The sequence below is a fragment of the Malus sylvestris genome, chromosome 11, assembly GCF_916048215.2.
Source record: "Malus sylvestris chromosome 11, drMalSylv7.2, whole genome shotgun sequence".
In the NCBI taxonomy this organism is placed as follows: domain Eukaryota; kingdom Viridiplantae; phylum Streptophyta; class Magnoliopsida; order Rosales; family Rosaceae; genus Malus; species Malus sylvestris.
The window spans coordinates 9,510,242-9,526,163 of NC_062270.1; the positions used below are offsets into that span (position 1 = coordinate 9,510,242).

General features: G+C 36.9%; 2 protein-coding genes across 2 annotated transcripts; both read right to left on the reverse strand.

The window, feature by feature from the left end:
- Positions 1-348: 348 nt before the first annotated feature.
- Positions 349-2,976, reverse strand: LOC126590202 (uncharacterized). Its single transcript, XM_050255723.1, has 3 exons — positions 2,919-2,976; positions 1,179-1,280; positions 349-1,097 (listed from the first exon to the last, which is right to left on the reverse strand). Exons 1-3 carry the CDS (start codon positions 2,974-2,976, stop codon positions 349-351), a joined length of 909 nt encoding a protein of 302 aa, XP_050111680.1.
- Positions 2,977-11,665: 8,689 nt separating this feature from the next.
- On the reverse strand, positions 11,666-15,217 carry LOC126591566 (beta-glucosidase 12-like). The gene is made up of 13 exons (XM_050257298.1): positions 14,984-15,217; positions 14,643-14,712; positions 14,408-14,466; positions 14,195-14,270; positions 13,986-14,063; positions 13,751-13,838; positions 13,395-13,650; positions 13,114-13,229; positions 12,804-13,021; positions 12,679-12,710; positions 12,482-12,584; positions 12,203-12,311; positions 11,666-12,103 (listed from the first exon to the last, which is right to left on the reverse strand). The coding sequence occupies exons 1-13, from the start codon at positions 15,161-15,163 to the stop codon at positions 11,872-11,874; spliced, it is 1,617 nt and encodes a 538-aa protein (XP_050113255.1). The 5' UTR covers positions 15,164-15,217; the 3' UTR covers positions 11,666-11,871.
- Positions 15,218-15,922: the final 705 nt, after the last annotated feature.

Below are 15,922 nucleotides of genomic sequence, written 5' to 3' on the forward strand. Positions count from 1 at the left end.
ACCCAAACATTATAGCGTACGCAGGAAAATCGTTTATAGTCCACGTCACAGCTTCTCTCAAAGTGAACATCTTCGCGGTAGATTTATCATACATAGGAACACGGTTTTCCCATAATTATTTTAGTTCATCGACCAACGGTTGCAAATACACATCAATACACATGCTGTGATATTCGGTTATTAATAATGTCATCATCATAAATTCTTTTTTCATGCACTTCCAAGGTGGCAAATTATACGAAATTGCGAAGATTGACCAAGTGTTGTGGTATTTGTTTAGAACCCCGAACGGATTAAACCTATTCGTCGTAAGTCCCAATCTAACGTGCAAATTCGAGGTACAGCCGATCAAACTCTTTCCAGAACCTCTCCATCTGCAGGATGTCTCATAACATCATCATCTACCTGTCTATCCTTATGCCACCTCATGTCGCTTGCAGTGTGCATCGACATATAAAATCGCTGCAACCTAGGCTTTAATGGGAGATAACACATAACTTTTTGTGGAATCTTCGTTCTTCTATTCTGAGATGTCATTTTAAACCGCAACTCATTACATACAGGGCATTTATCCAACGCTTTATTCTCTTTGTAGAACAAAATGTAATTATTTTTACACGCATGAATTTTTTCATATCCCAATTCAAGACCACTCAGCACCTTCTTTTCACTTTTATGATCTTTAGGAAGGCAATTGTCATTTGGAAGCATTCTCTTAAAAACCCCAAAAAAGTAATCAAAACACTGGTTCAACATACGAAACTTTGGTTTTCCATGCATCAACTCAACAATGGCCGTGAGCATCGAAAATCCTTCGCAACTGGGATATAATTTTTGCTCTGCACTTTTTAATAGTTTTTCGTATTTTTTTAATGATTCACTGTCCATGGTGAGAGGGATATCATCTTCTACTTCCACAATCGTATTCGAACTAGCGGTTGGAAAAACGTCATTGATAATGTTCATAATTTGATCATTTGGATCCATAACAAAGTCAACTGTATCCACTACTCGGGTGGTGTCGGAGGATGAAACATATTGTATTTGTTCTCCATGATGATTCCATGTAGTATAGGTTTCCATCATCCCATTTCTCACTAAATGGTATCAAACAATTTCAAAATATTCAATCATTAAGTTGCTACACTTTTTACAAGGACATCGAATTTGAGTTGAACCGCAGTTGTTTGCAATTGCAAAATCGATGAACTGATTTATTCCATCTAAATATTCATCAGCACATCTGTTAGGATTATGTATCCACTGTTTGTCCATTTCGCCTGCAAACAAAAAAAAAATTACTAGGGTTACAACAACTTCAATTATGACATACCACCTTATGCCTCTGGTATGGGTTCTATCTCATTCGAGAATGCACAGTTATATGCTGTAATTTACGGTTCCAACACATTAGAGTTCGAGTGTGGAAAAAATTTGGCAGCATCTCCCTGCAGTTCTTCAAGTGCATACAAAAAACTATGAAGCACCCGAAGAACGTAAAGATATGCTACCACATTTCCCACGTTCAAATTCTAATGCGTGAACCGCAAACTACAACATGTAAATGTGCAATCTCAAACTGTCCAAAAATTTGGGACAATTCAAGAATTAATTGGATCACAGTCATGCTTTCGCATCCATTCGCGAAATCCAACTAATTCTTAAACGAGAAACTAAGCTCATATGAACATTGCAAACCATTTTTTGTACATCCATATAAAAATGATTGCATAAAAATACATAAACTCACAACACCTATAAACTACATAAAACACAATTTAAATGAATGGAAATTAGATAACTTAGTTGAGAAAAATTATACCTCAAACTGTTGGAAATTACACTAGGGGAAGGTAGCTGCTACAATTGTTTTGCAGCTTCTGCCTTCCTACAATCTGGTTAAGTTTAGTAAAGTGAAGAACTTTTGCACGACGCAACCATCGTCGCGCAAAACCTTGGGCTTCCACATTTTTGGCGCCATTCAACTACGATTTTCAGGGATTTTTGAAACCATTGCGCGACAAACTATAGTTTGTCGCACTTTTTTTTTAATTTTTTTTTTGACATTGACGTGGCCTTCAACTTTTTGCGCGCCTTTGACTTCCCGGGTTTTTTTAAACCCATTGCGAGACGAACTATGATTCATTGCGTGTGTTTTTTTATTTTTTGGGATATTGACAACATTTTTCCATTAACTCTTTAAATTTTTTCAAACCACATACATATTTAATAAATAATACCATTTGTGCATATTTAATTAATATACTTACTTATTAAAATGCATTAATTTCATTCATAATAAACCCTAATAAAAAAATTTCATACTAAAAAAACTTAAAATTCATATATAATTTTAAATAAGCAATAATATTAAAATAAGAAATCATATTCTACTCATTTGCTGGTACTTTTGGTTCTTGTTGTAGTGCTGTAGCCCATTCATTATCAAACTTCCACTCCCGGAATCTCGACTTGAACACATTGTCGATAGCCTTCATCAAATTTGGGTCATTTTTGTCAATGTCCTAATTGGCATGTCATGCAAAAATTAATAAATTAAAATCTAACTATTATATTATATTTAACAAACATAATTATTATTTAACTAATGAAATTAGCACATACAGCTAATTATCAATCATGTGCATCTTCATCTCCTCGGGGATGACTCTCTAAGACTCCCAATTCGCAGCACATTTGGTACACACCATTGCTCCTACATCGGACGAAAAGTTGGCGCGCTGATCTGACTTCACAACCCATATTATTTCGTCTGCAATGATTCGGTAATGGCTCCCCCATATGTGTGTCGGACCCATACAACATCTCTTTTCTTCTTGTCTATCAACAAAAAATAGGTTCATAATATCTAAGCTAAATAAAAACTTTATACAAAATGCAAAAATTTCAACGCAAACCGTTTCTAGAACCTTCTCCATCTGTTGCCTTTGATGAACGTGCATCTTTGTCGGCCATCGTACCAACACTCAAAGAACGAACTAATTATAATCGTCAGAACTGCAATGCGTTATTGAAACGAATTGTGGAGAATAAGGACAACAGAAGCGCATATTTATAGGAAGGTTAGGGACTTTGCTTGATGAAAGGTTTGTCGCGCAGACACATGCAGTAAATACGGTATTTATTTCTCTTATTCAGATGCACCAAATGCGTTGACCTATAATTGAATGCCCTTGCGCAACGAAACCTTTGTCGCGCAAGAGTTTGCACAACGACATCTTTGTCACGCAAAGGTTTTAGCGACGAACCTATTGTAATTATAAAGTTTACGTAAACACAGATGTCTATGTTTACATAAACTTTATAATTACCAACAAATTTTTAGTTCAATATGTATTCTAAAAATAATTACTACCTTAAATAAATTAATATTATATTCCATTCAATTAATACATTAAATAATTAGTACCTTAAATTATATTATATTTGTGACATCCCACATCGCCCAGGGGAGTGATCCTTAAATATATATTTTCATCCTTACCTAGCACGAGGCCTTTTGGGAGCTCATTGGTTTCGGGTTCCATAAGAACTCTGAAGTTAAGCGAGTAGGAGGCCAGAGCACTCCCAAGATAGGTGACCCATTGAGAAGTTGCTTGTGAGTTCTCAAAAACAAAACCGTGAAGGAATGGTAAGCCTAAAGAGGACAATATCGTGCTACGGTAGTGGAACGGGCCCAGGATGTTGTGGACTCGGGCCGGGATGTGACAAATGGTATCAGAGCCAATCCTTGGCCAGAAGTGTGCCGACGAGGATATCGGGCCCCTAAGGGGGGTGGATTGTAATATCCCACATCGCCCAGGGGAATGATCCTTAAATATATATTCCCATCCCTACCTAGCACGAGGCCTTTTGGGAGCTCATTGGCTTCGGGTTCCGTAGGAACTTCGAAGTTAAGCGAGTAAGAGGCCAGAGCACTCCCAGGATGGGTGACCCACTGGGAAGTTGCTCGTGAGTTCTCAAAAACAAAACCGTGAGGGAATGTTAAGCCCAAAGAGGACAATATCGTGCTACGGTGGTGGAACGGGCCCAGTATGTTGTGGACTCGGGCCGGGATGTGACAATATTCCATTCAATTAATACCTTAAATAAATTAGTATTATATTCCATTCAATTAATACCTTAAATAAATTGATATTATACTCCATTCAATTATTTAAATAACCAAACATGAATTAAAACATAATTAAGTCCAAATACATAACTTATAAAAAGTACCTTAAATTTAAATATTGTCATACAAAACATAACTTTAAAACTACTATTTCGATGGTCCTCCATTCCGCTAGACTTCATAACGCCACCTATTGTAACCTCTGTCCAATGCATCCTCTATTAACTTCATCAACTGTTCGTTCGTATCATCATCAAGAGTATACTTACACTGTTACACATATATGCAAATAATTAATTCTAACATATAACAAAATTTTCACAAAATTAATTATTGATCCATCAACAATATACTTACTAATAATTCATTCATCATCGCCTTCTTTGCATTCTCCAGCATATATTTCCAAGAACGTCACTCAGCAGTAGGACAATTGTTCCCCATGGCTACAACAATCGCATGCGTCGGTCATGTTATCGTCCTTGTTTTTATCCTACATCTCAGCACGAATAGAATTGTGAAGAATAAGGAGAACGTAATTGTGAAGAAAAAAGAGGGCAGAAGCGCATATTTAGAGGAAGGATAGGGCCTTTGTATGACAAAGGCTTTGTCGTGCAAAGACCTCACTAAATACTTTTAGATTTTGTTGATTCACATGCACTGAATGCTCTGACTGAAACTGATTGTAACTTGTGTGACAAAGCCTTTGTCGCACAAGTGTTCCTTGGTTTCCTAAGCGTTGAATGTTCTGCCCAAGAAAATGAACAAGCTTTGCGCGACGAAGCGTTTGTTGCGCAAAGATAAAACAAGCTTTGAGCAACGAAGCCTTTGTTGCACAAAGATATAACGGGAAAATCTTCGTTGCGCGTTAGGTTTCCCGCAAAAAAAAATCTCGTTTTGCTTGTTGGCTTTGCGCGACGAACATGTTTTTTATCGTCGTGCAAAAGGTTTTGCACGATTAAGTGCTCTATCGCACAAAGTTCATTACCCTTGCACGACGAAGGTCCGTTCATCGTTGCGCAAGGTCTCATTGCACGACAAAATTTTCTTTGTCGTGCAAGTAGTTTTTCGTACTAGTGGATGCGGTTTTTGTTGGGTTTTAAAGAGACTTCACTACTTTGGAGATGTTTATCTCCAAAGAAGAATGTAACGCAGCGGAAATTGATAGGCAAGAGAAAATGAACACTCAAGGTATAACACACAAAAACCTTTTATTCTCACACAAACTAATACAAGAGGAATCACTCAAAACACTCTTAGAAGCTATGGATGCTTCTTCTACTTATTCTCTTTTCTTTTAGGTAGAGAGCCTTCTTGTCTCTCTTACTTCTTCTTCTTTCTCTTTTCTTCACTTCTCATTCTTAAACATAACAACATACTCTATTTATAGGCAAGTATAACCAACCATACCAAGTGTGAATACCAAGTGTGAAATCATCCTAGCCATTATTCATGACTCTACTAAAGTAGCCCACCACCATGGACTTTGCTTATGGACACAATGAACACATGTCATTCTTATGCTAGAATTGTCTAGCATTTTCAATGCATGCACCGGCCACTTTTCTAGAAGCAAGATTACCATTCAACATCCCCCTTTAATCTTGTCTTGTGACACCGATTGAGTTTCTCAATCTGACAAAGTCTTCTTGTTTGAGTGGCTTGGTGAATATGTCTGCAACTTGGTCTTGAGACTTCACGTACTCAACTTGCACATCCTTTCTTGTAATGCACTCGCTTATGTAGTGATAACGGGTATCTATGTGCTTGCTCCTGTCATGGAATACTTTGGTCATCACTCTTTTGAACTCTTCAAACATGCTTGGATTACTTCCGGTAAAGATTAGATCATCCACATATAAGCACACAATCAGAATATCTTCATCTTTGATTTTGACGTAGAGAGCATGTTCATGAGCGCACTTGGTGAAGTTGTTCTCCTAGAAGTATTTGTCGATGCGACTATTCCATGCTCTTGGCGCTTGTTTTAACCCATAAAGGGCTTTCTTCAGCTTCAGAACTTTGTCTTCATGCCCTTTGATTTCATAGCCTGATGGTTGTTGAATGTAGACTTCTTCTTCAAGCACACCATTTAGGAAGGCGGACTTCACATCCATTTGTTGAATCTTCCATTTGTTTTGAGCTGCCAAAGAAATTAGTAATCGTATAGTTTCCCAACGAGCAACAGGTGCAAATACCTCATCATAGTCGATTCCAGCTCTTTGACTATAGCTTTTCGCCACTAGTCTCGCTTTGTATCTTTCGACCTTTCCATTGGCATTTTTCTTCATCTTGTACACCCACTTAACTCCGATGGCTTTGTGTCCTTTCGGAAGAATAGCGAGTTCCCATGTATCATTTTTCTGGATTGCTTCGATTTCGTCATCCATTGCTTTCCTCCACTTAGTATCTTGCACTGCTTCTTGGAAGTCAACTGGTTCACAATCAACAAAGAGACAGAAAAGTGTAGGATTATCAAGTCTTTCAGCTACCTCATAGAGATCTCGTAGATTTCTTGTGCGTGGTACTTCTCTTTCATTTAGACTCCCACTTGACGATGTTGATGCTGGTGAATTGCCATGATTGGTTGATGTTGGTGAAGCAGGTGGAGTAGTGGATTCTTGTTGAACCTTTCTTACTTGCTCCATCATCCTTTGTTCATTCTCTTCTTCAAATTGAGGAAAGAAGTGAAGATCACCTGCATGTGGGCCAAAATCTCATTCTTCTTCTTCATCAAACGTCACGTCTCGACTGATCACCGTCTTCCCATTGTTTGGATTATACAACTTATAACCTTTTGAATTTGAGTCATAGCTGATAAAGATGAACTTCTCACTTTTGTCGTCGAGTTTGGTTCTCTTCTCGTCTGATACATGTACATGGGCTATACTTCCAAAAACTCTTAGATGGGAGATACCTGACTTTCTTCCACTCCATGCTTCTTGCGGAGTCTTTCCCCACACACTTCTTGTTGGAGACCGATTGGATAAGTAAACAGCACATGCTACAGCTTATGCCCACATCTCCTTAGGCAATCTCTTGCTTTTGAGCATGCTTCGAACCATGTCGAGGATGGTTCGATTTTTTCTTTCTGCCACACCGTTTTGTTGAAGGGATCTTGGAACTGTCAAAGGTCGACGAATTCCATGTTCTTCACAGAATTCTTGAAATTCATTCGAAGTGAATTCTCCTCCTCGATTAGATCTTATTGCTTTGATCTTGCAACCACTCTCCTTTTCTACAGCGGCTTTGAACTTCTTGAATGCTCCAAAGACTTCTGATTTCTGCTTCAAGAAATATACCCAGGTTTTTCTTGAAAAATCATCAATGAAGAGAAGGAAATAATTATTTTTACGCAAAGAGTTTGGTTTTATTGGACCGCACACATCGGTATGAATGAGCTCGAGTGGCTTCTTGGCTCTTATGGTCGACTCCTTTGGAAAACTTTTCTTGAACTGTTTCCCAAGTAAACATCCTTCGCAAACTTGATCAGGGTGACTGATGCACGGTAAGCCTCTCACCATCTCCTTCTTGGATAATAACTCCAATCCCCCAAAGTTAAGATGCCCAAAGCGAAGATGCCAAAGCCAGGATATGTCTTTGTAACATGTTTTGAGGCACTTTGCAACATCATTTTGAATATTCATAGGAAACATCATATTCTTTGACATTTTCACCTTGACTATTAATCTTCCTTGGTCATCTCTAAGAAAAAGGCTATAATTTTTCATGTGAATATCATAACCCTTTTCTAAGAGTTGACCCAAACTCAAAATATTGCTTTTCATATTGGGCACGTAGTAGACATTTGAAATTAATTGGTGACCGCCATTTTTCAACGGAATTTGGATGTTACCTTTTCCTTTTACAGGTATTTTGGATTCGTCTCCAAAAGAAACATTGCCACTCACCGATTCATTTAGCTCTACGAACATGCTTCTTCTTCCGCACATGTGGTTGCTGGCGTCGGTGTCAAGATACCATGTATAGTCTTGGTCTCCATCATTATTCTTGCATGCTAGTAGCACAACGCCATTCTCTTCTTTCACATAATTGACCTTCTCATCAGGTCTGTTGCTTGGAGCTCTACATTCCCAAGCATAATGCCCAAACTTTTGATAATTGTAACATTGAACTTGAGATTTTTCATACCTCAAGTTTGAGCGTCCTCTTTCACCACATTTTGTTGATCTTTCTCCTCTTTCGTAGTTGTTATGGTTGTTGAAGTTCCAACCGCGTCCACATCCATGTCCACGCCCACATCCGCGACCTCAGTCACGACTTCTTTCGTATTGGCTTCTCTCGTTGTCAAAGCTTTCTTCTTTCTTCTTTGGCTGAACATGCGTCTTGAGGAGCTGCTCATCATTCCCTTGCCTCTTTTTATGTTTCTCTTCATATGCTTGTAGCGAGCCCATTAAATGCTCTATATTGATTTCTTCCAAGTCTTTTGTTTCTTCAATCGTCACAACAATGTGCTCGAATTTTGGGTCCCACGAGCGTAGTATTTTCTCCATAATTCTAACATCTTCTAACTTTTCACCGTTTCTTTTTAATTGATTAGAAACAACTAAGACTCTTGAGAAATAATCGGAGATTGATTCAGACCCTTTCATTTGTAGAGATTCGAACTCACCTCTTAATACTTGAAGACGAACCTTTTTCACTTGTTCGGCTCCTTTGTAAGAGGTTTGAAGCTTCTCCCATGCTTGCTTGGCGGAGGTTGCACTCGAGACCTTCTCAAAGCCATTGTCATCTAACGCTTGGTAGATGAGGTAGAGAGCCTTCTTGTCTCTCTTTCTTGAATCTTTCAAACTCTCCTTCTGGGCTTGGATTAGAGTATCTTCATCTTCTGGCTCGATGTAGCCTTTCTCCACAACTTCCCATACATCATGTGCTCCCAAAAGGGCTTTCATTTTGATACTCCAATTATCGAAGTTGTTGTTGTTGACCACTGGAACTTGGAAGGCAGCCATAGCGTTGTTCGCCATGGCTCTGATACCACTTTGTTGGGTTTTAAAGAGACTTCACTACGTTGGAGATGTTTATCTCCAAAGAAGAATGTAACGCAACGGAAATTGATAGGCAAGAGAAAAGGAACACTCAAGGTATAACACACAAAAACCTTTTATTCTCACACAAACTAATACAAGAGGAATCACTCAAAACACTCTTAGAAGCTATGGATGCTTCTTCTACTTATTCTCTTTTCTTTTAGGTAGAGAGCCTTCTTGTCTCTCTTACTTCTTCTTCTTTCTCTTTTCTTCACTTCTCATTCTTAAACATAACAACATACTCTAATTATAGGCAAGTATAACCAACCATACCAAGTGTGAATACCAAGTGTGAAATCATCCTAGCCATTATTCATGACTCTACTAAAGTAGCCCACCACCATGGACTTTGCTTATGGACACAATGAACACATGCCATTCTTATGCTAGAATTGTCTAGCATTTTCAATGCATGCACCAGCCACTTTTCTAGAAGCAAGATTACCATTCAACAATTTTGACAAAATCCAAACAAGTATAGAATCATACTCGTAAAGGCTGATGATATTCGATAACAAAAAAATCTCAATCCGAAAATTGATTGCTTCTTTGAAGGAATGAGTTATGAATCTCTGATAGACATGTAACCCCAAGAAAATGTTGCAACTATGAATAAAGAATTCAACTTAAATGTGAGAACCAAAACCACATAGAAGACCTAGTACAAACTTTTCAAAAAATAAAAAGTGAAGCAATAGAGGCAATGAATCACCATTCAAATGTGATTTCAGTTGGGCATTTAATCAAACTTCTTATAGGCGAATACAAGCTTCGCAATTGAAAACACACAAAATAAAAATTATGTAAGCACAAAGGATTATATGTACCATCGTATTTCATTTCTTGTGGAGGCGCACTTATTTTCGTCTGCCTTACTCTGGATAGTTTTAGAGTAAGCTGGAGGAATATGCAATTCAGACTTCTTCATGTTCAGAAATCCAGATCCATAACGGCCATGTGGTGTAGGATTCGTTCGGATTCATGAATTTTTTTCTTCTTACTCCATATAGTTTGCCCCCCGTCCTTTTCCATTGCAAGTTAGTAGTGGAGGAGGACAAGTGTGAATTTGTCACGCAGTGCTTTGCGAGTGACTTTGCTTTTAGCTTGTCAGAGCAGACTTGAATTGGTTGGAACCCTTAGGTTAATCATTAACTTGATCATAACTGTGTGTATGATGAACTCATAGGTTATTGCGGCATGTTATGCGTCGTTTAATATTAGTTCGGGGAAGAATTTGAGGAATTTTGCAGGGGATATGAATGGTAAAACGGCAGCGTTTTCCACATAGCTCGAAATTGAGTTCCGCAAAATTCTAAAGAATGCTAACATCCACATATTCGCGATGGTGTATAAAAAGAAACTTGGTTTGCTTCGAGAAGGTACAATTTAATATGTCAAGTTGGCAGTGCTGCTCCAATGTGTTGCTTGGGCTGGCTTGCGCCCAGCTGCTTAGCATGCTAGTTTTGGGATTGTTCTATTTTATGAAAAATTGGAAAAAGAAGAATATTGAAGCTCTGCATCGTATCTTTCCAAGTGTATATGGCATGTCACTGAGAAGCCTCTGAAATTTTCGTTTTTCCCTAGATGTGCAGTTCTGACAAAAGTGCAGTTTTGCCTGTTTTTATTTGTAAAACTAGAAGGTTTAATCGTGTAGAAAATTATGAAAGTTTGACATTATAATTTTCAGTGTCTTAGCTTTCGTGTGCAACTAGACTTGTGTCGAAATTCATATGCAAAGTCGATTTTCCGTTAAAAATCATCCAAGAAAGAATAGTGTGATGTGTGTTATATCGTGAAGCATTCTTGAAGCCTAGGCTATGGTGGGCATTAAGGAGATAAGTTCTTCATGGACGTGTCTAGGCATAGACTGCGGCAAATATAACAGAATATGCATGTGGTAGAGCATTATCTTTAGTTGTCATTGGTTAGATTATTTATAGAGGTCTTGAGAGTTCTTGTAGGGAAAGTAATCCTAATTAAATTGGGAGACTATCTCTGAGTAAATCTACGATAAGATATCCAATCTTTGTAGGATTACGTTGCCTATTTCCCAATATATTCTAATTTGACTTGAATTAGGGTTTTCAAACTTGGTTGGCAAGTAATATCTTCAATGGGTTTAAGCCTAGTATGGCAGACTAAGAATGTAGGACTATATGCTTCATGGGCATGGGCTACGAGCATTTTGATCATTTTTGCTACCCAGGTGCCATGTGTCATGGTTCTAGAAAATTATGGTCCCCCACACTTTAAGTGTTTTTCGATGACTCACTTGCATTTTTACTAAAGATTGATTCTAAAAACATGTTCACTAGAAACACTTTCAGCCATTTTAAACAATTCCAAATGAATCCTTAGTATATTTTGGTTAAGGAATCACTAGCTAGTATAACGTGGCCTAAGGCCATTGATTATCTATGGCAACGTTTTGGTCAAAGGCCATTGAGGGTAAGTGTACAGTTTAATTGAATACTCAACATTCAAAAACATTTATTTTCATAAATAGTACATTACATTCATATGGAATTCAACTGCGGAAGCGGTACTAGCCATAATGGCAATACAAATATAGAGAGACACACACTAATAACATATACAACAAACTCATAATGAGTTGTTGCAACTTATTCCAAATCAGAAAGAGTGAAGTTGAAAAACAAGCCCCACAACATTCATCATTTGAAGTTACACCTGATAGAGAAAATCAGTGTCTTCAACATTATTGGCCAAAATATTTGAACTTCCTTTGCGCTTCTTGAGGAAATTTTTGAACCAATAGGTCGAAAGTTTTGGGTATCTTTGGAGTTCATTGTCATAATCCACATAGTTAATACCAAATCGAACTGTGTAGCCTTCACTCCATTCAAAGTTGTCTAAAATTGACCATGCAAAGTATCCTTTCACATTACTACCCTTCCTGCACCACACAATAAATAAATAATGACTTGATATCACTGTAGTTGTTAAATAACTAAAATGCAATATAGTCCTAATTAGTATTTCAACAAGCACTTACTTGATTGCTGCTTGAAGGTAACAGAGGTGGCGATTGTAGTAGTCAGTCCTATTGGTATCATAGAGGGCATCATCGAGTGATAAGGTGGAATTATTGAACTCGTCAACGCCTGCAATATAATTCATTACATATGTATTTAGTACTTTCTCTCAAAAAGAGAGATGTAGTTGGTTTTAAATTTAGATTTGGAATTCCTCAACTGTATTTTACATCAATATATACATATATATGTCAGAAATTAAAAAGTGAAATTAAGTGAGGCTTAAAAGTGTCAATTACCATTCTCAGTAATGTAAATGATTGGATCATGATACTTATTCTTCGTGTAGAGAACAAAATCGTGAATTCCTTTTGGATAAACATATAACCAATCTGAAGCAGCCTGTAATACCATTTGAAGATATTTGAGATTGTTAGGAATTGTATAAAATTAATCCTTCAAATATATATAACTTAACCGAAAATTTGATGTGTACCTGAGGACCAATAGGAATGCCATCACGTTCAGCTGCCATAACATATATGAATGCGATCAATATTAGAATGTAATAATTCTAAGATATTAATTAATTAGTTGGTAAAAGGTTTCATTTGTACTCACTCAGTGTAGTAACATGTGGATCGTATAAGTAACTTGCAGGTTTAGAATAATTCTTAGGTACATCAGTTGCATATCTAGCAGAATAATAGTTCAATCCAACAAAATCAAAAGACCCAGTTAACATCTTGGATTCTTCTTCCGTGAATTTTGGCAATCGTTCTCTAACAAGGCATCGCATGTTGTACGGGTAGTCACCTCTTGTAATTGGATCCATAAACCTACAAAGATGTGACAATTCCAATAATCAACTTTACAAGTAAAAAATAAATAAATATAACCCAATTGATTTATAAATTAATAATACACTTGCCATCCAAACATAAAATCCAAAGCTCGATTTGCAGCATCTATATCTTCCTTTGCATCTGAAGCAGGCTCATACCAATGTGACACTAGTGTTATTCCTATCACCCCATTTTGATATGCCTACAAAGAAATTTCCAAAAATTATTTGATTTAGTGCCATACAAACTCCAAACTGTTTACCTCGCTATACTAAAGAGGTTTCCTCTTGTGGTGGAACCTAATACTAGTGACTCGTAGAGATTTTAGACAATAAAAAAAAGGAACTAACTAGTTAATTCATTATACCTGAAATTTATCCTTGTACACTTTTACAGCAGCTGCATGAGCAAGGAGTTGGTGGTGTGTTACCAAATAGGGTTCAGTAGCCGAATCTCCACCGAGGCAGGTTGGGTCTTGCCAAGCGGAGCATCGTCCCGGTGCGTGGATCCCGATTGTATATGCATGGTTACTGAAGGTATATGGCTCATTCAACGTGATCCAGTGCTTCACCCGATCACCAAAAAGTGAAAAACAAAGTTCTGCGTAGTCTTTAAAGTCATCGCTGTGTGTACAAATTTCAAAACATTTTTGTTAGATGCAGTACGTTTTATTTAATTAAGCAAATGATCATATTAAACTTGAGATAAAATTTGTTTACTTACACAATACTAGCGCTTAAGAAACCACCATATGCATCTTCTAACGCTTGGGGAACATCCCAGTGAAAGATTGTCACAAATGGTTGTATGCCTATATATATATATAACATTATCGGAATGAAAAAAATTAATAGTTTGATTCAATATTGTTTTATGAGTGCACCTTATTAAACTCTAATTATATATGAATGGATGGGATGATATGATATATATGAGATTAATTAGGTAGCTTTATCACCATTGCGAAGGAGTTCATTGATGAGATTGTCGTAATATTCAATTCCTTTCCTGTTGACACCCCCACTTAGCGTGCCATCTAATAATTAGAACATAATAATCAAGTGAGTTAATACCTTTCTATATATCGAAATCGAATTAAGTAAAACAGGTTAATCGATGAAGTAATTGGTCCCAAATCAAGTATATGGATGCGGATGTCAACATTACTTGGTAACAATCTGGGCCATGAGATAGAGAACCTATAAGCATCCAACTTCATATCCTTCATAATTGCTACATCTTTCTGTAATGACAAGAAAGGCATACATAATTATAAGAAAGAAGCTAAAAATTAATTAAGGATCTTATGTTCAATGTGCTGTTCAACTTCATAGTGGGAATTTAGGGTTTGGAGAATAATATTATTCCTTGATTGACAACCTTATAGAGGTGGTATTGATCAATGGCGACATCTCCATTGCTGCGATCAGTGATTTTTTCTGTGATTAACCATAGAAGTTTTTATTATTTAGAGCATGAAGATAGTAGGAATCATAGAATGAGAACTATTATATATGTCCATGTAATACATGTATAGTCCATATGTATCGAAAAATATACAGACATATACTACATGCCCAAGGGTATTTGATGATAATATGTAGAAGACTATAACCTGGATGGTTGTGGGTGAAGGTGTCCCATATGCTTGGTCCTCTACCATCTTCGTTCCATGCACCTTCTACCTGAAATATGCATATGCAGATTCAAACTGAAGATGTCAATATTCATGCTTGGAATCAAACTGAAATGTGCATGTGTGTGTGTGTGTGTGTGTGTATGTGTGTATGTGTATGCTATTGTTTTTCTGACATTGAAATCAAATTAGACATATGTGATTATATGAAACTCAAATTAATTAAGGGGTAATTAAATAGCTAAGCCCTAGCATGTGATTATATGAAACTCAAATTAATTAAGGGGTAATTAAATTGCTAAGCCCTAGCAGGGACTGGCCTGGTAAGCTGCTGAAGCTGCACCAAAGACGAACCCTGGTTTTAGAGCATCAAACTTGGTCCTGTCAAGTGAGTTACAGACAATGGGTCGATCTGGGTTAGCAGCTTTGGTGTTTGTCAATGCAAAGCCATTGAGTAGCAAGACACACAAGAGCAAAGAGCCTAACTCATGCATTGCCATAGTTAACTGGAGGGGTTTTGGTGATCGAGATAGCTAGGTTGGTTCTTCCCTGCATATTGCATGGGGTTTATATAGTGGGCTACGTACCACGTCTAAACCTGAGAATAATTGATAAGCATTTATTTACTAGAATTCGATGAACACGGGCAGGCTTTAAAAAAGTGAAGACCACTTAAAAGTCCAAAGCAAAATATACTTTTGTAACAATAATAATTAAATATGAATACTGTTGGGATAATACATATTTATACAAAAAAACTAAATATACTTTTGTAACAATAATAATTAAATATGAATACGTTTGCAATATTATATTTTTTTTATAAGTAAATAATTTCTCAAGCATGTATATAACGTAAAACTTTGATGGATTGGTTTTGGGAAATATATTAAGGAATGGAATTAAGTAAAGAGAAATATTTAAAAAAAATTAAAAATTGAAAAGTGGAGAAACGCAGTTCAAGATACTGTAGGATATGATACTTTTTCATCTTTAAACTTTTTATCCAGTTGGGACCTCACTAGCAAGCAGTGGCGGTGGCGGTACGTGCATGCATGGAATGGACCAGAAAAGTTAGAATCCGACCTCACGGATTCTTTACGAAAATCTATAAATCATGTTGGTTCATACATTATGCAGTCATAAATCAATTTAAATATTTTTATTTAAAATTAAACACAAACAGTACTTGATAAAAACTGATCGCAAAATGTATGATGAACGGACATGACATAGATTCCCAGGATTCTCACCAAAAA

Excerpts from the sequence above, each read along its gene's own strand:
- LOC126591566 (XM_050257298.1), bottom strand. The coding sequence starts at position 15,163 with ATGGCAATGCATGAGTTAGGCTCTTTGCTCTTGTGTGTCTTGCTACTC. Across the intron at positions 14,467-14,642 it reads CTTCACCCACAACCATCCAG|AAAAAATCACTGATCGCAGC; the intron begins GTTATAGTCTTC and ends GGTTAATCACAG. Across the intron at positions 14,271-14,407 it reads ATCAATACCACCTCTATAAG|AAAGATGTAGCAATTATGAA; the intron begins GTTGTCAATCAA and ends TTGTCATTACAG.
- LOC126590202 (XM_050255723.1), bottom strand. The coding sequence starts at position 2,976 with ATGGCCGACAAAGATGCACGTTCATCAAAGGCAACAGATGGAGAAGGT. Across the intron at positions 1,281-2,918 it reads TGGAGAAGGTTCTAGAAACG|GCGAAATGGACAAACAGTGG; the intron begins GTTTGCGTTGAA and ends TTTTGTTTGCAG. Across the intron at positions 1,098-1,178 it reads TGCAATTGCAAACAACTGCG|TGAGAAATGGGATGATGGAA; the intron begins GTTCAACTCAAA and ends GATACCATTTAG.